General features: G+C 55.2%; 1 protein-coding gene across 1 annotated transcript; it reads right to left on the bottom strand.

Annotated features, from left to right (window-relative positions):
* Positions 1-1030: 1030 nt before the first annotated feature.
* PRSS22 (serine protease 22) lies at positions 1031-16688 on the bottom strand. The gene is made up of 12 exons (XM_063597942.1): positions 16632-16688; positions 12527-12706; positions 8323-8406; positions 7811-7943; positions 6624-6708; positions 6083-6411; positions 5699-5899; positions 5142-5168; positions 4381-4552; positions 3873-4150; positions 2162-2319; positions 1031-1626 (listed from the first exon to the last, which is right to left on the bottom strand). Exons 1-12 carry the CDS (start codon positions 16686-16688, stop codon positions 1390-1392), a joined length of 1941 nt encoding a protein of 646 aa, XP_063454012.1. The 3' UTR covers positions 1031-1389.
* Between the last annotated feature and the right edge of the window lie 3097 nt (positions 16689-19785).

Below are 19785 nucleotides of genomic sequence, written 5' to 3' on the forward strand. Positions count from 1 at the left end.
TTGCCCATGCCCTTGATCATTTCTGGTTGGAGATATTTCATGGCAGAGTCATAGTGTCTCTTCTTCAGCACAATTGGACCTGGTTGTTTTCTTGACCTGGCTTTGGGTGAATCTCTTCTGTATCGGCTACTAAGAGGGTCATATTCTCACCAAAGCCAGCGGCACAGCCCTCTAACCACATACCTATTTGTTACAGGGATGCTGGGGAAGGCCTGCATCCAGGCAGGCTGGGATGAGGGCCCTGGGTCCAGGAGGCCAGAGCCGGCTGCAGATGAGTGGATGTGGGGAAACAGAGTATTAGCCTGCATCCCTAAGCAGGCAGGAAGCCAGACAGAACCCTCCTCTCGGCTTGGGATCAAACTACCACCCCCCATGGGGACAGGTGGTGTGACTCAACCCCTGATGCCCGCAGAGCCAGAGGCCTGCCCTGCCACTGTCCGCTGCTTCTTCCAAACTGGGGAGTTTAGAGCTTCGGCAGTGAGTCGCTCGACGAATCAGCTCCTGGGGATGAGGACCCAACAGCCAGCCCACGGAGACGGGGCTCTGATGGGGCTCAGCTGGGCACCTCCCTCCACCACCACCCTCAGCTCTGCCATCCTGAGGCCCCTGAGGTCTGTGGTGGAGAGAGCAGAAGGGGGGGCTTGGCCTGGGGTAGAGAGGTAGCACCTCACTCTCATGGGGCTGGGTTTCTCCTCACCAGCCCTGTTTTGGAATCCAACGCACAGTTTGGGGGTCCCAACCCCTCTCCTCCCCTTCCTGAAGCACCAGAGCTGGGTCTTCCAGGCCTCTAGACTCTGCCCCTTCTCCATCGGCTGCCCTGCCCTGGTGGGAGAGGGATAAAAGGGAGGGTGGCCCAGGGCTGCAAAGGTCAGGGGTCAGGAGGCTGAACCCTAGGTGGAAGCAAGGGTCGGCGTCAGCCCCAGGTGGACAGGACCGCGCAGTCTCTGGCTATGCCAACATCCAACCCCCAACCTTAACCCCCTCTGGACCCTTGCTTTCCAGTGTCCCCAGGCATGGGAAAAAACAGGCACTGGAGAATAAATAATTTATTGAAATTGGAAGAATAAATAAGATATGTGGGCAGGGTTACAAATAGCTATAAAAATCATTAACATTTATATACACTAAAGCGCTGGGTCCCGGGGGCGGGGCCGGAAGTCGTGGGGGCGGGGACATGAGGCCGTTGGGCGGGGCCTGAGGCCTTGGAGGCGGGGCCTGAGGCCGTCGGGCGGGTCGGGGAGGGGGTTTCCTTTCCGCAGCAGCCGTCCGGGCCCCCAGAGGTAGATGAGCCTATTTACGGCGGGGAAAACCGCCCGAGACCGCCGCAGATCCAGATCCAGATCTGGATCTGGCCGCCTTTCAGATCCGAGCCCCGCGTCCCGCTGCGCCCTAGGAGCGCGCGGCGGCCCCAGAGCCCTGGCTCGGTGCCCTGAGGGCCCCACCCCCCTGAGCGCGCCCGCGGAGCTGCACCCCTTGCACGATCTTCTCCACCCAGGAGCGGTGCGCAGAGAGGCTGATGTAGACCCCGGGCCTGTTGCGCTCGGCACAGCCCTCGCCCCAGCTGATGATGCCGGCCAGCAGCCAGGCGCCGTCCACCTGGCACATGAGGGGGCCCCCGGAGTCGCCCTGCAGAGAGGAGACGAGGTTAGGAACCCCCGTGGCACAGGGGGTGGCAGAATCCAGGGCCCGTGCCCTGTCAGGGGGCAGATGAGCCCCTTCCCGGGAGCCCGTTTCTCCTTCCTGGAGGAGACAGGACCTGAGCTCCGCCCAGGTGAGAAGTCCCCGGCGGCAGAGTAGGAGCTGCAGCCAGGCCTTAAGACGTCCAGGCGCGGGTGCTGCCGCTGCACCATCTGACCGTCTTCCAGACAGCCCCTGAGCTAGAGCTGGCTCTGGGCACTGAGGCGTGGGAAGCCCCCTGAAGGAAATGAAAGCTCGCGGAGGGCGAGGTGGTGCAGCTGGGATGCCCAGTTTAATGTCTGAACAAATAAGTGAGTGGCTGAGCCAGGCTGAGGCTGGTTCTATGGGGACCTGGGACTGTCAGGCACAGCCAGTTCTGGGGAGGAGGCCAGGGAGAGGTTGTGGGGCTCAGTGGGGACAGGACTGACGCTGGCTCCTTCCCGAGGCCCTCCTGGCCAGGGGTGGGGGGCTCGAGGGAGCTCACCAGACAAGCATCCCGCTCCCCCTCCAAGTAGCCGGCACACAGCATGTCCTCAGTGATGGGTCCCTGTCCTGCTCCCCGCCAGTACAGATGGCTGCAGACTTCCGAGTCGATGATAGGAACCTTCAGCTTCTGCAGGGTCTGAGGGTGGGGCAAGGGAACTGGGAGGAAAGAGGACAGAATCAGGCTTGGGGGTCTCCCCTCCTCGTTGCCTCCTCAAAGGACTATTCTCCCCCAACACCATTCCTCTCAGCAGCGGTTCTCAAAGGCTAACAGATTAGCTCTACCAGGCTCTCCCAAGATGCCTTCAGAAAATTGAAATTCCAGGTCTCCACCTCTGGCCCTGCTGAATTAGAACATGAATGTGAAACCTAAGACCCTGCCTCTTTAATAAATTTTCTGATATCCCACAGATGGTTAGAGCCCTTCCTGTCTCAGATACTGCATTACTTCATCCAGCACTGGGACTGCTATAGAAGAAGTGTTCAATAAATGTCCACTTGATGTTGAAAATTACCAGGACCTGAGGGATCCCCACGCCTTGCCTGGAGCTGGTCTACAGACTGTGGTCTGCAGATTGTGGACTGAAAGTCCGCGATTCTAGCTCTTGAAGAAGCCCCTACAGAGATCATCGGGAGGTTGCAACCTCAGAGTTACTGGGATCCCCACACACCTGAGCTAGTGTCATTTCTCTTAATTATTCTGGAATCTGGTTAAATTTTCATCTATCTTACACTTTGTTATTACTTAGTCTCTATCTCTCTCTTTCAAACTCTTTCTTCCAGGTCTTCATTGTATCCTCATTTCTGCCTGTATGTTTCTTTTCCTTGGCCCAGTCTCTATCATCCATCTGCCTGTCGATCTGTCATCTACCTTTCTCTTGCTGCTTCCCTGCTTCTTGCTTTATGTAATCTAGTTTGAGTTTTGAGATGATGTTTTCCAAACCTCCAGTGGTGGTTTGAAAATTATATTTTACAATTAAGGAGACTGCATTTTCTCCCGAGAATTTTGCCCGCAATTGTGGCATGCTACCACCAGGGGGTGCCTGTTCCCACTCTGGAATCAGGCCTCTTTATATTCACCCTGTATTCAGCTTAGTCCCACACACACCTCCTTTCAGCCATCCTGTATTGATGAATTGAATAGCTTCACGGGTCTGGCTGTTGCCTCAAAACATAGCCAGATACTTTTGAAGTAGAAATGAGGCCAGGCACAGTGGCTCACACCTGTAATCCCAGCACTTTGGGAGGCTGAGGCTGGTGGATTGCTTGAGCCCAACAGTTCAAGACCAGCCTGGCCAACACAGAAAAACCCTGTCTCTACAAAAAATACAAAAATTAGCCAGGTGTGGTAGCACACACCTGTAGTTCCAGCTACCTTGGAGGCTGAGGTGGGAGGATCACTTGAGCCTGGGAGGCAAAGGCTGCAGTGAGTTAGGATCACACCACTGCACTCCAGCCTGGGTGACAGAGTAAGACCCTGTCTCAAAAAAAAAAAAAAAAAAAGAAGAAGAAGAAGAAAGAAAAGAAAAGAGAAATGGCCTGAAATTGCCCACCAAGGTTTCTTCTGGATTGCAGCCCTTCTTTCCTTCCACCTCTGTCATGCTGTGCCTCTGACCTCCACCCTTTGTTGCTCATGGTGTCTGTGTCCCTGAGTGTCTGCCATCCTCTGTCCCCATCTGCCCCCAGCCACCTTGGAGAGGAAGAAGCCGCACCTCCATCTTGGATGCTCCCCCAGCCTGAGATCCAGCAGTGGGTGTTTGGAGGCAGGTGGATAGAGGCATCAGGTAGGCAGATGGGCAGGACCCGCTCTGAGAACTGTATGGAGCGCTCGAGACGCACCAGGGCAATGTCCGCACGGGCACCCTCCTTCCAGGAATACACAGGGTGGGGCTGCACCCAGGCAACACCCACCTTCTGGGACCGAGAGCCAGGGTTCCCCAGCTGCCAGGCCCCCAGCAGCACAGAGAACAGGGATGGTTTGTTCAGGTTGCTGGAAGGAAAGGGAAGGGGAGGATCAGCCAGGTCTGGTCTGGGAGGAGGTACCTGGGGGAACAGCATGGGTGTGAAGGCCCCTGAAGGCAGGAGAGGCTTCTAGGTAGAATCGAGGGGCACCAAGATTGAACAGAGGCCCGGAAGCAGAGCCTGTAAAGGGAGCCCAGGGCCTGGGGCACAAAGCCCAGGGCCTTAGAAGATCAAGTGCCCCAGGCCGGCTGTACATACTCCTTGAAACAGTGGGCAGCAGTGATCACCCAGCGGCTGGTGAGCAGAGAACCTGCGCAGTGGTGGGTCCCATTCTTCTGGATGCTCACGATCCAGGGCCACTCGCTGTCAGTGCTGTCCTCGCCGCCCACAACCCGGTTCAGATGCTGGGGCTTCCCACAGGCTGGGGGAACTGGAGGGTACGGTCAAGTTTTGTTATCTCCAACTTCCTACAACCCCCCCTCGGAATCCCAATCCCTAGGCCTGCACCCCAAGCTTTGCCCACAGCCCAAGCTCCGTTCATGTCCCCAAGCTCTACCTACCCACATCCCAAGTTTCACCTGCACTCCAAGCTCCACCCACACCCCAAGCTCCACCCACATCCTAAGCTCCACCTGCTTCCCAACCCCACCCATACCCCAAGCTCCGCCCACCTCCCCGTCCCATCCCTCCCTCCATCCTCACTCTCTGCTGGTCCTCACCTGGCCCTGGCCTTCCCACTCACTCCTTGTCAGCTGCACCTGGTCTTTCCCTCCCCCTCTTTCCTTACCCTGCTTTCCACTCTGTTCACCTTCCTGGCTCTCTCTCTCCTCTGGCCCTGGCATCTCTCAAGCCTTTCTCCTTGCGTCCGTGTCTCCTTCCTGCCTCCCTTCCCCTCTAGCTCTTCCCCCCTCTCACCCCAGCCCCTTTCTGACCTGTGCCCAGGGGAGGGACACATAGACACTGCCTGCGCGTGGGCCTCCTCCCTTCTCCCTCCCGTCAGAGCTGGCAGCTCCACTCACCAGGTATCCTGGCCGCATTGAGGATGGCTGAGGGCAAGAGAAGGAAACCGTTAGGCCAGTGAGGGGCCCCAGGACACAGTGGTGAGGGGCCGTCAACGCCCGGTGAGGAAGGCCCCCAACACCCAGTAAGAAGGGATCCCAGTGCCCAGTGAGGTGGAGGTCCCAGCACCCAGTGAGGAGGGGTCCCCAGCACCCAGTGAGAAGGGGTCCAGTGCCCAGTGAGGAGGGGTCCCAGCACCCAGTGAGAAGGGGTCCCCAGCGCTGAGTGAGGAGAGTCCCCCAGTGCCTAGTGAGGAGGGGTCCCCAGCACCCAATGAGGACGGGTCCCAGCGCCCAGTGAGGAGGGGGTCCCCTTGAGTACCTGGTGGTGAGGAACCCCTAGCCCTCCAGTGCCCAGGGAGACTCTCAAGTCTCTCAACCCCAGGGCCCCTCCCGGCGGGGCATTTCCTGGGGCCCGGCCAGGCCCTGGCTGCACAGCTGTGACCCTGCCCTCCCGCAGCTTCCCGTCCAGCCTGCCTGCCGGGGACCAGGACCGGCTCCTCGAGGGAGGCACAGACCTGAGCCCCTCGGGTCTGGACGCTGCTGCCGCTGGTGCCCTCCCCTGACCTCCTGCGTCAGGAACAACACAAAACGGTGCTTCCCCAGAGGCAAGCAGCGGAGGACGAGGAGTTGGGAGAACACGGAGGCGAGAGGGAGCAGGCGATGGCGACGCCGACGGTAACTGGAGACCGAGGCGCGCTGCGTACTTGCTGCGTTTTCTGTTTAATCCTCACAGCCGTAGAAGAAACCGAGGCACACAGCAGTTAAGGAGCAAGAGATAAACAGAGCAGAAGCGGAAAGGAGATGAGAGAGGCAAGGCCGGGAGGGAGAGAGGGAGGGAGGGAAGGAGGGAGGGAGGGTGCAGGTGGGAGGGAGGAGGGAGGAGCAGCCTCCGGACGTACCTGTCGACGCCAGCAGCAGCAGGGAGATGAAGGTGCCGAGACAGCCCCCACCCGGGGCTGGGGGCGCTCCAGAAACCACCATGGCTGGTGGGGCGGGGGAGCAGGCAGCAGGCTCGAGAGACCCAGGGCGATGCGGGTCAGGGTGTGTAGATTCCCTGCAGGTCGCCCCAGGTTTTATCCTGGGAGGCGGAATGCCGTCAGACCAGTCCCCAGGTGGCTCCCGCGGCCACCCCGGCTGTGGGTCCTGGGCAGAGGGCGGGGCTGCGGGGAGGAAGCCAGCCGCTACAGGGCTCTGGGGGGGCTCTAGCTGAGACCCCAGGATGTGGCCTCTGGAAGGGCAGGGGAGGGGGCTTGGGTCCAGAGGTCCCTGACATTAACTGTCCAGGGGCAGAGAAAGGTGCCAGGGCACTGAAAGGAAGGGGTTCCGGGCTGGGGAGGGCCTGGGTTTGGAGAGGCTGAAGTCTGGGGTACTGGGTGTTGGGGGGTGGTCCTAGGGCCTTTGGGATCAAGGGGGTGCCCAAAGCTCAGTAACGGCTCCCACCTGCAGGGCCCCAGGCCCCTGTGACTCAGCCCAGAGACCTGGCGCAACCCGGGCTCGGGAATCCCGTTAACCCACTTCCCGAAAGCTGTGAATCAGGTGAGTGGCGACCTTGGTGGCCTCCTGGTGGCCGCCCTCCTGTCGTTCCTGCAGGCGGGGCTCTGCCCTGCGGTTCAGACACCTGACAACTCACCTCACCTGGACTCCTGGGAAGGGGAGGAGCCCACGGGCACCAGGGCTCGGCCAAGCAGGGGGGTTGTGAGAAGAGGGGCCCCGGGAAGGGCTGGGACTCCCAGGATTCAAAGAGCTGCTGGGCTGGGCTGTGGGGGGCCGGGTCCTGGGCTGGGAGTGGATTCTCGGTGCTTCCACCCAGCGGCTGCCACAGTGGCAACCCGGGGCTGAATCCTGTGAGACCTTCCCTGACTCAGTGCCCTGCAGCGCCCTACACTTGGGACACTCCCACCCAAGCAGGGCAGGCTTCCTCCTCTACAAAGAGGCAGGAGCCTGCGCCCCTTCACTCATTCAATCAACAAGCCTCCAGCAGGGCCCTTGCTACCACCGGGGGTGAATTAAAAACAACCATAGTGTCTGGGTGGGGTGGCTTATTCCTGTAATCCCAGCACTTTGGGAGGCCAAGACGGACAGATCATGAGGTCAGGAGTTCAAGACCAGTCTGGCCAACATAGTAAAACCCCGTCTCTACTAAAAATACAAAAAAAAATTAGCCAGGCATGGTGGCAGGCGCCCTTAGTCCCATCTACTTGGGAGGCTGAGGCAGGAGAATCGCTTGAACCTGGGAGGCGGAGGTTGCAGTGAGCTGAGATCACGCCACTGCACTCCAGCCTGGGCGATAGGGCGAGACTCTGTTTCAAAAAAAAAAAAAACCATAGTAGTGAATATGTATGTAATAAATATATTTATACAAATATAAATATAGTATTTATATAATAGAGCAAACATTTAGGAGTGCCATGCATTGCCTCCTGATCCTCAAATGTCTTTATTATTCCCACTCTGCAGATAAGGAAACTGAGGCAGCTTAGGGCGGTTAACTGACTTGCCCGAGATTGCTGGGTGAGTGGTGGAGCCGGACCTGCACCCCAACACTGGGGGTGGCTGCTGGGACTGCCCTCATGGAGGCTTCAGGAGCTTGGAGGAGATGCCTCACCCTGCCTGGGGTGAGCCCTAACTTGCTCCCTGCAGAGTCAGGGTGGCGTGGGTCAGGGGCTTAGCAGACCACCACGGCTGCTTCAGGGACTCCACGGCTCTGAGCAGGACGGGTTTTGCCCTGGTGGTGGACTCTATGCTGCCCACCTCCTCAGTCTGTTAAGGGTTAGGGTGGCAGCAGGACGACTGGCGCTTTCTCGTGGCAGAGAGGCCATGCCCTGCTCCACCGAGAGACAAGTCAAACAGCAGGGCCCTGGGGAGCCCCAGAGGATTCATTATTCTCTGTCCCAGGACTCAGAGGGGGCTTGGGGGAACTGCAGGAAAAGGCCACGCAGAGTGGCCAAGGAGGGGCAGTGTCTCTGAGCAGCAGCAGCACTGGAGCAGAAATTTCTGCTGGGCTCCCCCAACCCTACTCACTGTCCCCCGCTCAGCTCTGCACCCAGGGCGTCCAGGGCCCTCCTGCGCCCCACCCCACTGCCTTCTGGAATAAGGTGGGTGGCCTCTCCAGCTCACCCAGCAAACATATATTGAGTACCTGCTGTATGTCAGGCCCTGCTGGGCACCAGGACACATGTGATGAATAAGACGCAGGTCCTGTGCTCAGGAAGCACATGACCTCCTAGGGGTGGGAGACAGATGACGGATGACAGGGAGGTGTCCGGGAGGTGGGCACAGAACCATGGGACCAGGCGGTGGCTTGGACCCTAGAGGGCCACTGTGAAGCTGGGTGCTGGGGAAACAGTGTGGGCAGGGGGGCTCCCTGTGGACCCCCAGGATCATGTTCAGTGCCTGCTGCACCCTGGGGCTCAGCGAGTGTTTGTTGAATGTATAAATGAGTGTGGAAGAAGCAAGTCTGCAAGTGGCTGGGGACCGACCACTCCAGCCTCCCTCTCTGCCTCCCGCCCAGGTTTCCTCTCCATTCCAGCTTTTCTGCCTTTCTGAAGAGCCAGCTCACTGCCCTGGAGACCCAAGGGTATCCATGGGCCCTGCCCAAGATGCCGCAGTCCCTGAGACAGGGTGGCCAGGAAGAGGGCCCCGAGGAGAAGGGCCCAGTAGGAGCAGGGGAAAGCCCTGAGGAGGTGGGTGAAGACTTCCTGGCACAAGTCCTGGGGAAGGGCCCCAGACAGCAGTTCCCCAATTCCCAGGGTATAGAGGGTAGAGTCTCTGAAAGGCCACGGGGTGGAGACCCTGGCATAATTCAACGTTCACTCAACAAAATATTTATTGAGCGCCTGCCAATGCTAGACCCACATGCTGGCCAGCATCCCTGCCTGTGCAAGCTCTGGATGAGGTGTGTGCCCCTGCCACCCACAACCCCACTCCCTGCCAGCCTGGCCTCAGGGCCTCTGATCCATGTGCACCGGAGTGGTGATGACTGACAGGGCCACTGGGGCATTTCCATGCTAACAGCAGCTGCCACTGTCAAAAGAAGTGACTCGCCAATGGTGGCATCTCAGATGTGGGCCCAGGAGTCTGGGGAGCTACTTTGAACAGGGCTATCCATTCATTGTCCTACCAAAGGCTATGAAGCCCACCCACCATGTGCTGGAGTTGTCAAGGAAAATAAGACACTCTCCTTGTCCTCGTTAACTCAATCAACAAGCATTTGCAGAGCACCGCATGTATGCTGGCACTGTCCGAAGTGCTGAAGATACAGCAATGAGCAAACCAAAAGCCATGGACATCGGATGAAACAGAGAATTGTAAACAATAAGTAAATCATTTAGCTCTATGGAAAACAGGATAGAGATTTCTCAAAGAACTAAAACTAGAACTACCATTCGACCAGCAATCCCACCACTCGGCATCCACCCAAAGGAAAAGAAGTCATTAAATCAAAGAGACACCTGCACTTGTGTGTTCATTGCAGCAACACTGTTCACAACAGCAAAGCCATGAAATCAACCTAAGCATCCATCAACAGATGATGGATAAAGAAAATGTGGTGAATATATACACAGTGGGATACTACGAAGCCGTAAAAAAGAACACAAAACCATGTCTTTTGCAGCAATGTGGATGGAACTGGAGGCCACTATCTTAAGCGGAACAAGTCAAACACAGAAAGACAAATATTGCATGTTCTTATTTATTTATTTACTGAGATGGAGTCTCGCTGTGTCACCAGGCTGGAGTGCAACGGTGCAATCTCGGCTCACTGCAGCCTCCACCTCCCGAGTTCAAGCAATTCTCCTGCCTCAGCCTCCCAAGCAATTCTCCTGCCTCAGCCTCCCACATAGCTGGAACTACAGGCATGTGCCACCACACCCAGCTAATTTTTGTATTTTTAGTAGAGGCAGGGTTTCAGCATGTTTGTCAGGATGGTCTCAATCTCTTGACCTCATGATCTGCCAGACTTGGCCTCCCAAAAGGCTGGGATTACAGGCATGAGCCAGTGTGCCCGGCCTTTTTTTTTTTTTTTTTTTTGAGACAGAGTCTTGCTCTGTTGCCCAGGCTGGAGTGCAGTGGCGCAATCTGGGCTCACTGCAACCTCTGCCTCCCGTGTTCAAGTGATTCTCCTGCCTCTGCCTCCTGAGTAGCTGCAATTACAGGTGCGCACCACCATGCCCAGCTATTTTTTATATTTTTAGTAGAGACGGGGTTTCACCATATTGGTCAGGCTCGTCTCGAACTCCTGACCTCAGGTGATCTACCTGCCTTAGCCTCTTAAGCATGTTCTCATGTATAAGTGGGAGCAAAGCAGCCAGACGCAGTGGCTCACGCCTGTAATCCCAGCACTTTGGGAGGCCGAGGCGGGCAGATCACGAGGTCAGGAGGAGCTAGAGACCATCCTGGCTAACATGGTGAAACCCTGTCTCTACTAAAAATACAAAAAATTAGCCAGGTGTGGTGGCGGGCGCCTGTAGTCCCAGCTACTTTGGAGGCTGAGGCAAAAGAATGGCGTGAACCTGGTAGGTGGAGCTTGCAGTGAGCTGAGATCGTGCCACTGCACTCCAGCCTGGGTGACAGAGCGAGACTCCATCTCAAAAATAAAATAAAATAAAATAAAATAAGTGGGAGCAAAGCAATGTGCACCTGTGACCACAGAGTGGAATAACAGACATTGGAGACTGGGAGGGTGGGAGGGAGGGAGGGGGCAAGGGAGAAGAAATTGGCTATTGGATCCAGTGTTCACGATTTGGGTGATAGACACTAAAAGCCTAGACTTCACCACCACACAGTATATCCAGGTAAGAAAAATGTGCTTGTACCCTCTAATTTTTTTGTTTGTTTTTGAGACGGAGTCCTGCTGTGTTGCCCAGGCTGGAGTGCAGTGGTGCGATCTCGGCTCGCTGCAAGCTCCTCCTCCCAGGTTCACCCCATTCTCCTGCCTCAGCCTCCCGAGTAGCTGGGACTACAGGCGCCCACCACCACGCCCGGCTAATTTTTTGTATTTTAGTGGAGATGGGGTTTCACCGTGTTAGCCAGGATGGTCTCGATCTCCTGACCTCGTGATCCTCCCACCTCGGCCTCCCAAAGTGCTGGGATTACAGGCGTGAGCCACCGCGCCTGGCCTTTTTTTTTTTTTTCTGAGACAGAGTCTCACTCTATCACCCAGGCTGGGGTGCAGCAGCGTGATCTCAGTTCATTGCAACCTCGACCTCCTGCGCTCAAGCAATTCTTGGGCTTTCGCCTCTCCAGTCGCTGAGACTACAGTCATGTGTCACCATGCCTAGCTAATTTTTGTATTTTTAGTAGAGATGGGGTTTCGCCATGTTGGCCAGGCTGGTCTGGAACTCTTGACCTCAGGTGACCCACCTGCCTCAGCCTTCCAAAGTGCTGGTGTGAGCCACCATGCCTGGTCTAGTACCCTCCAAATCAGTAAAGATAAAATTTTAAAAATCATTTAGTTCGTGCCTGTAATCCCAACACTTTGGGAGGCCGAGGCAGGAGGATCATCTGAGCCCAGGAGTTTAAGACCAGCCTGGACAACATAGTGAGATCCCTTCTCTATACATTTTTTAAAATTATTTAGTCTAATAGTTGTTGAAGTCAATGGGGGAAACCAAAGCAGGCAAGAGGTGTGGGGAGTGGGTGGGGGTTGGGGTGGATGAGGATGGAGGGTTGCAGTCTTAAGTAAGTGGCCCCAGCAGTTCTTCCCAATGAGGGTAACATTTGAGGAGAGACCTGAGATGGGAGAGAGCTGTGTGGAGCGCTCAGGGGACCGTTCCAGCCACAGGACAGCAAAGGCCAAGGCCGGGATGTGTGGGCCCAGGTTGGGGGGCTCAGGGCGCAGGGAGAGAGCGGCAGAGGGTGTGAAGCATGAAGGCCTTGGGCTTTGTTGAGGGGCTGGAGCCCCTCCAGCCCTGGCTGCATTTTAGCGGGATCCCAGGAGGAGCCACGTTAACACCTGGCTGTGAGGAGGCTGGGGTGAAGCAGGGCTACCTGTCGGGCCCAGGACAGAGAAAATGGGGTGGAGAGAGGGATGGATTCTAGGTCTTTCTCTGAGGCCAAGCAGACAGGACCAAGGGCCAGAGGGCCAGTGCAGTGGGGGCAGTGGCTGCCTGAGGCAAGGGTTGTGGGCAAGATGAGGAGTGACTCTGGATCTGCTTAGCTGGAGACAAGGCCCAGGGCAGGTGAGCTCAAGGCAGAGGTCGGGTTGGAGGGAAACCTGGCATCTGGAGCCTGGGGAGGATTTAAAGTCTGGAGGCTGTTGAGGTGACCAACGAGCAGGTGACATTTGCCATCGGAGACCACGTGGGCGTGGACAGCCAAAGAGTTCCACATCCCTCACTCACCTGCAAACGTGACGGGACTGGAACTACCACAAAGCAGAGATGTGGGCGGCCAGGACAGTGTCCCAGGCCAAGGGAGCCCCTGTAGGAACTGACCACGCGGCTCCGGCACAGGGGCTGGGTGCTTGGGCTGGCCGGGGCCACCAGACCACTGAGGTCCTCCTGGGCCCCGTAGAGAAGACTCTGCTCAAGGGCGGGGAAGGTACTGCCAGCTTGCAGCAGAGTCAAGCTGGGATCTGAGCTGGGTTAGAGGTGTGGAGGGGACGCAGGAGGCAGGTGGGGAAGCGGGTGATGGCTGCATCCAGGAAGAAACTGTGGCAGGGACTCTGGGAAATGGAGATGGAGCGAGGGGGATGGCAGGTGCCAGCGAGCCAGGCAGGTGGTGGGGTGACCAGCTGCCCGGGACGCCCAGGACTGAGAGCCTGCCTGAAATATTCTCCAGCAAGCTGAGACTGTTGGCTGCCCCAGGCGGTGCCTCTGTCCACTGTGATGATGGAGGTCGGCAGAGCGTTTCAGGCCCAAGGGTCCCGTGGTTGCAAATTTAGGAAGGTGGGAGATAGAAGTCTAGGATGCCCTGGTGTCTAAGTGGGGCTGAAAGAGGCAGGTCTTCAGTGTCCCTTTAATCCCCACACCCCACCCAGAGAGGGGCTGCGGTGGGAGACATAGGGGGTGGAGAGGCCTTGCGGGGGTGACAGTAACGTGCTGCCTGCCTCTCCTCCGCAGTTTCAATGTTTATGGAACTCTGACCCTAGCTCACAGGTTGCTGGCTGTGTTTTGTGCAAGGAGGGGCTGGGTCTTTCGGGGCTGAGGAGGTGGGGAGGCTGCTGGAAGGGGAGGCCACCAGGAAGCTGTGAACTTGGGTGTGAAGCCACTGTGATCCAGGCAAGCTGCCTGGCCTCACAGGGCCTCTGTTTCCTCCTTGGCCCAGCAGCTTGTTCTGGGACCAGAGCGGTAAACTGGCTGTGGAATCCAACCTTCCGGGGTTCTTGTTAGACCTGCCACGTTGCTTGTTTTTGTAAATTGAACAAATACGCATTTTTTAAAAAAAATCTGAATTTCAAATGATGCTGCTGTGAACATGGATGTATAAGTATCTGTTTGAATCCCTGCTCAAACACACGTGTACACAGATATTCACTGTGGCATCACTGACAGTGGGTGAGGTGGAAACCACCATGTGTCCATGGACAGGCGAGTGGGTGAGCGCAATGCAGTCTATTCCCACCGTGGGAGGACACGCAGCCTCAGCCTCAGCCTGCATGGACCTGGAGGACGTTGAGTTCAGTGACAGGGGCTGGACACAAAAGGACAGACACTGTATGATCCTCCTAAGAGAGGTCCCTTGAGCAGTCAAATTCATGGAGACGGAACAGAATGGGCCAGGCGCGGTGGCTCATGCCTGTAATTCCAGCACTTTAGGAGGCCGAGGTGGGAGGATTGCTTGAGCCCAGGAGATTGAGACCAGCCTGAGCAACATGGTGAGACCTTGTCTCTACAAAAAATACCAAAACTGGCTGGGCATGGTGGTGCATGCCTGTAGTCCCAGCTACTCAGGAGGCTCAAGTGGGAGGATGGCTTGAGTCCAGGAGGTTGAGGCTGCAGTGAGCCATGATCATGCCACTGCACTCTTGCAGCCTGGGCAACAGAGTGAGACCTTGGAAAAAAAAAAAAAAAAGAAGGGAGGGACAGACGGAGGGAGGGAGGGAGAAAAGGAGGGAGGAAGGCAAGCAGGCAGGAAGGAAAAGGTGGGTGCCAGGGGCTGGGGAGAGAAATGGGGAAGGAAGGAAGGGAGGGGAGGGGAGGAGAGGGGAGGGGGAAATGGAAAGGAAGGGAGGGGAGGGGAGGAGAGAGGAGGGGGAAATGGATGGGAAGGGACGGAGGGAGGGAGGGGAACGGCGGGTGCCAGGGGCTGGGGAGGGAAATGGGGAGAGTGTTTTCTGGGGCAGAGCTTCAGTTTGGGAGGATGCAGGGGAGGGGGAAATGGAAAGGAAGGGAGGGGAGGGGAGGAGAGAGCAGGGGGAAATGGAAGGGAAGGGACGGAGGGAGGGGAATGGCGGGTGCCAGGGGCTGGGGAGGGAAATGGGGAGAGTGTTTTCTGGGGCAGAGCTTCAGTTTGGGAGGATGCAGAAGTTCTGGAGAGGGATGGTGGGGTTGGCTGCACGGCCGTGTGAATGTGCTGGGCGTTACTGAACTGTGCACTTAAGCAAGGTTAAATGGCCAATCTTCCCTATATTTTACCACAACTAAAAAAATAAAGATGTCTGGATTCTCACTTTTTCATGAAAAATCAGAAGCTCTGATTGCAGAACAGTCCCCACCTCACCCCCCTGTGACACTGGCCCTATACTGGGTCCCCAAATGCAGGATCCTGGGGTGTTTGAGTTCTGGACACTGCTCTTAGCAGGTGGGGTCTAGGACAGAGCCAGTGCTCCATCCGCTCCTCAGGTGACTCAGGTGAGGCTCCAGTTAAGCTGGACTGAGCAGAGCAGAGCATTGCAAAGCAGCCCAACAGTTCCTTCCTCCCCTTGTGAGAAGGGCTGAGGCCTCCCAGGGCTAAGTGTGACTGAGTAAAGGGCAAGCTGGCTGCTCTGCGGGCAGGGTTTTCTGGGGCACTAATGGTTTTGAGGAATCTGGCCTGTTTGGCCCTGGGAATGTTGCAGGACCCGCTGAGGTAACACTGCTCACCAGCTGGCATTTCACCACCTTCCCACGGGGATGTCCCTCTGTCTGATCAAGCTTCTGAGCTGCCTTGGGAACCTGTTTCCTTCGTAGCCTGCCCAGCACTTGGGGCTTCCCTGCCTCTTGGTGACTTGGGTCAAACTGGGTTCCAGCCCATCCTAGGTCCCAGTCCTCTGCCTCCACTGTGGGCTCCTTGAGGCCTCAGCTCTGTCCATCTCAGGCCTGGCCCCCAGACTCTGCCCCTCCTCACTTTCCACCAGAAACCCAGCCTGGATTTCCCACAGCTCAGTAGCTTCCTGAAGCCTCGGGGAGGTCCAGAGGGCGGCCTCGAATTGCCCATCCTGTGTCCAGCACATCCAAAGCCAGACACAAGCAGCCCAGCATCCTCTGTCTCTTCCACCTGGGACCAGCCAGAACTGACTCTTGCATCTCAAAGCCCCAGCACTGGGAGCTCAGTCTGGAAGAATCGCGCCTCCTCCACTGCCTGGAAGCAGAGAGGGAGGAAAGGACAGGACAGGGTCTGGGCAGCTGGGATGCAGCCCGTGGGGAAGTGACACAGAGGAAGTGGGTGAGCAGGGCCAGGTGATTCCCTGGGTGTCCGTCACCAGGCTGGGCAGCTCCTACGCTGTCCGTGACTCATCAGTGACACAGAGGAGGGGCAGGACCTCAGAGTCCTGAGATCAGAGGTCATGGTGGGGCTATCTGCCAGCTTCAGAGAGTCTGCAAATCACAGGAGAGGAGGTGGCTGACCACACAGAGATTAGTCACATCTGGGGGTGCTGTGGGATGAGGGACCCCAGTTCACTTCCAGAGTGAGCTGTGCAGAGCTGGGATCTGCAGGTCTCTGCCTTCAGGGCCACCTGCTTAGCTGTGACCTAGTCCCCCATGTGACCTGGGCAGCCACGTCAGGCCTGCTGGGAGAGGAGGCAGAGAAACCAGCTCTGACCACCCCCGCAGGGTGTGAAGCCAAGTCCAACCCGTCCTCCTGCCCCCTCATCCTTCCAGGGAAATAAGTGACTCTAATAATCACTGCGAATGAGTGGCTTCAATGATAAGTCAGAGTGTGGAGTTTCTCCACCAGGAGGTCAGACAGCTCTGGGGCAGAGGGGCACATGTGTGTGGGGAAAGTGGGTCAGCAGCTGGAATGGGCTCACCCCTCTGTGCCGGTGGAGACGCAGCTCCCACTTCCACTCCCACAGCTGTCCCTTCAAGCCATAATCTGGGCGCTGGGGACTTGGACGTGCAACAGGCACCTCAAAGTAGGAAATGTGGAGAGTCACTCCAATCCACCCCTCCCCCAGGCTTCCCTGCTCAGAAAATGGCCCTGCTATTCATCCGGCTCTCCAGCCGCGAGCCTGGATGTCGCCCCTGGTTTGTCCTTTTCCTCCCCGCCTGTATCTGTCCATCAGCAGGTCATGGCGTTTCAGACCTGGAAGTTGCTGGTGGACGCAGGCACTTCCCTCCATGTCCACAGGGCCCCGTCCATCTCCTCTGCAACAGGTGGGCGGGTACCCTGGGGTCCCTCAAGTCTCTTGTCTCAGGAATCAGAGCTGTTTAGTGCAACATAAATTACATCATGGCACTTCCCAGTTTAACTCTCTCTAGCGGGGCCCACTGCTTTCAGGAGATCCTGTAACTCCTGGACTCCCTCGGGGCTCGGCGTCATCAGCCCCTGCTGACCTCTCTGCCTGCCGATGGTCACCCTGCCCAGCTCACTCCTGTCCAGCCACACTGGTCCTGTATTTGCCCTAAGCCCTTTTCTACCTAAGGGCCTTGGCACACGCTGCTCCATCTATCCCTGTTCAGAGATGACAGGTCTCCTCAGGTCTTAGTTTAAGTGACACTCTCCCTCTTATTCTTTTTCTCATCCCTACAGGGAAAAGTAAGGAAGATACGAAATGAGCAAGTGAAATGATTGTATATACTTTCAAGGGGAAGCTGGAGCCACCAGGGATTACCCCATCCTATAGGGGTACTCACCTTGCTTAGGCTACTCTGTAAAGACAGAAGTTCATTGGCAGGAAACTGATAGTGATGTAAATAATCCCTGTGCATAGAAATGCTACTGTGGGTATCGACTGTTCTGACAGCTCCATATCCACTGGCGAATTCACTTCAGCATTATTTATCTGACTGTAAGTGTATGGTGCTTTGAATAAGTTGCTATATATATATAATTTTTTTTTTTTTTTTAGATGAAGTCTTACTCTGTCACCCAGGCTGGAGTGCAGTGGCTCGATCTCTCAGCTCACTGCAATCTCCGCCTCCTGGACTCAAGCGATTCTCCTGCCTCAGCCTCCCGAGTAGCTGGGATTACAGGTGCCCACCACCAAGCCCTGCCAATTTTTGTATTTTTAGTAGAGACGGGGTTTTGCCATGTTGATCAGGCTGGTCTCAAACTCCTGACCTCAGGTGATCCACTGGCCTCGGCCTCCCAAAGTGCTGGGATTACAGGCGTGAGCCACCGCGCCTGGCTGAACATTACACTTTTAACAGCTTAGTATTATATCTTCAGTGCCTGTCAGTTAGTGGCCTCCCAATATTGTTGAATCAATTGATGAATTAAGTGAAACACCATTTATAAATTTTTACTTAATAAAACAAGCTACAAATTATATTCTTTTTTTTGGATATTATTGGAATCATACTGTGACATTATCTTAATCTGCTTTTAAAATTCAATATGGCATCTTCTCATATCAGTAAACCATTCATAACATGATTATTAATGTCTATATAATATTCCACTATAGAATTGTTACGGTTTGGATGTGTCCCCAAAGTTCATGTGTTGGAAACTTAATCCCCAAAGCAAGAATGTTGAGAGGTGGGACCTTTCCGAGGTGATTAGGTCATAAAGCTTATGCCCTCCTGTATGGATTAATGCCATTATTTTGGGAGTGGGTTGGTTATCATGGGGTGGGTTCCTGATAAAATGTATGAGTTCCACCCCCTTACTCTCTTATGTATATGCTCTCTTGCCACGTGATGCCTCCCGCCATGTTATGAGGCAGCAAGAAGGCCCTCATCAGATGCAGCCCCTCAATCTTGGACTTCTCAGTCTCCAGAACCAGGTGCCAATGAATTTCTGTTTATTATAAATTACCCAGTCTCAGGTATTCTGTACCTGAGCAACACAAAACAGACTAAGACAACAATATACCATAATTTACTCAATCCCATGCCCTCTGATACTGGACATTCATTCTTTTTTCTGTCGTATGTAATGTGTCAGTAAGTAACCTTGTTCATCAATCTTTGAAAGAATCTCTGGTTATTTCCTCAAGCTACATTCCTAGAAGGGAAATTGCTAGGATAAAGGTTTTAAATGTATTTACAGTTTTTGATGACATATATTATCAAACTACACTCTTGAAAAGTTATGTAGTGCCTAGGCATAATAGCTCACGCCCATAATCTCAACACTTTGGGAAGCCAAGACAGGAGGATCGCTTGAGGCCAGGAGTTTAAGACCAGCCTGGGCAACATAGCAAGACCCTGTCTCTACATAAAAATTTTTAAAAATCAGCTTGGTGTAGTGGTGCACACCTGTAGTTCCAGCCACTTGGGAGATTGAGGCAAGAGGATTGCTTGAGCCCAGGAGTCCAAGGTTGCAGTGAGCTATGATCGTGCCACTGCACTCCAGCCTGGGCCACAGAGTGAGACCCTGTCTAAAAAAACTAAATAAAAGAGATAAAACTTGTATGTGATTTGTTTTTCTTCCCTATCTTTACCATAGAAAAATAGGATCCAAAAATTTCCGCAAATATCCTGGCAGGACTTGGAAACTCAGTCTTTCTTGCCCTTGAAGAAAAGAGAACTAGTTTTTTGGTTTTTAATGATTTGGTGTCAATTTCTGCTGTAAAAGAGGAGAGCAGTGGCTTGAGGACAGAGAAGACAGGAAATACCTCACCTAGACACCTAGACACAGGAAGGAGGAAGGATTTTCCAAAGCACAAAAGAGGGGAGAAACTGAAAACTTAGGAAAGTTCTCTGAGGGGGGCATTGCTCAAACATCCAGGAGCCCCAGGGAGCCAAGGCCCCACTGGTTGACCTCAGGCTTGAGGTTCAAGGGAGTGCCCAGGGGTGCTTCACTGATCAGAATCTGGCCCCCATCCATGCCTGCCCTGCCCAGGGCTGTACTACCAACCTCCACTTGCTCCCACACCTGGTACTCCCATGCTCCCCTAAGCAAGGCAGATTTTCAGCTCTGGTAGAGCCAAACTGAATGTCAACTGTAGGTTGATAAACAGCCATTTCCCCAAGTCCCCAGGTGCCCCTTACTGCCCAGCTGCTCCAGGCCCTCCACTATCCTCAAAATCTAACACTTAAAGAGTGAATGCCTGTTTTCACACAGGGCCTCCAGTGTCTCCAGCAAGACTGTTCTGATTGTCTCATGCCTGTAAAGAGCTGGTTGTTAAATATGTGGGTCAGTGCAGAAACTGACCTGAATAAGTCCCAGGCTCCCTGGGCTGGGATCCTCATTTCTCTTGCTTTCTCCTAACCTGATTAACTCTGAGCCTTTACAGACTTGCTATCTATAGGTCCATGGTCTCTCTCAGGGTAGGTTGTACCAGATCCAC

Source organism: Pan paniscus, chromosome 18 (genome assembly GCF_029289425.2).
Source record: "Pan paniscus chromosome 18, NHGRI_mPanPan1-v2.0_pri, whole genome shotgun sequence".
NCBI classification, from domain to species: Eukaryota; Metazoa; Chordata; class Mammalia; order Primates; family Hominidae; genus Pan; species Pan paniscus.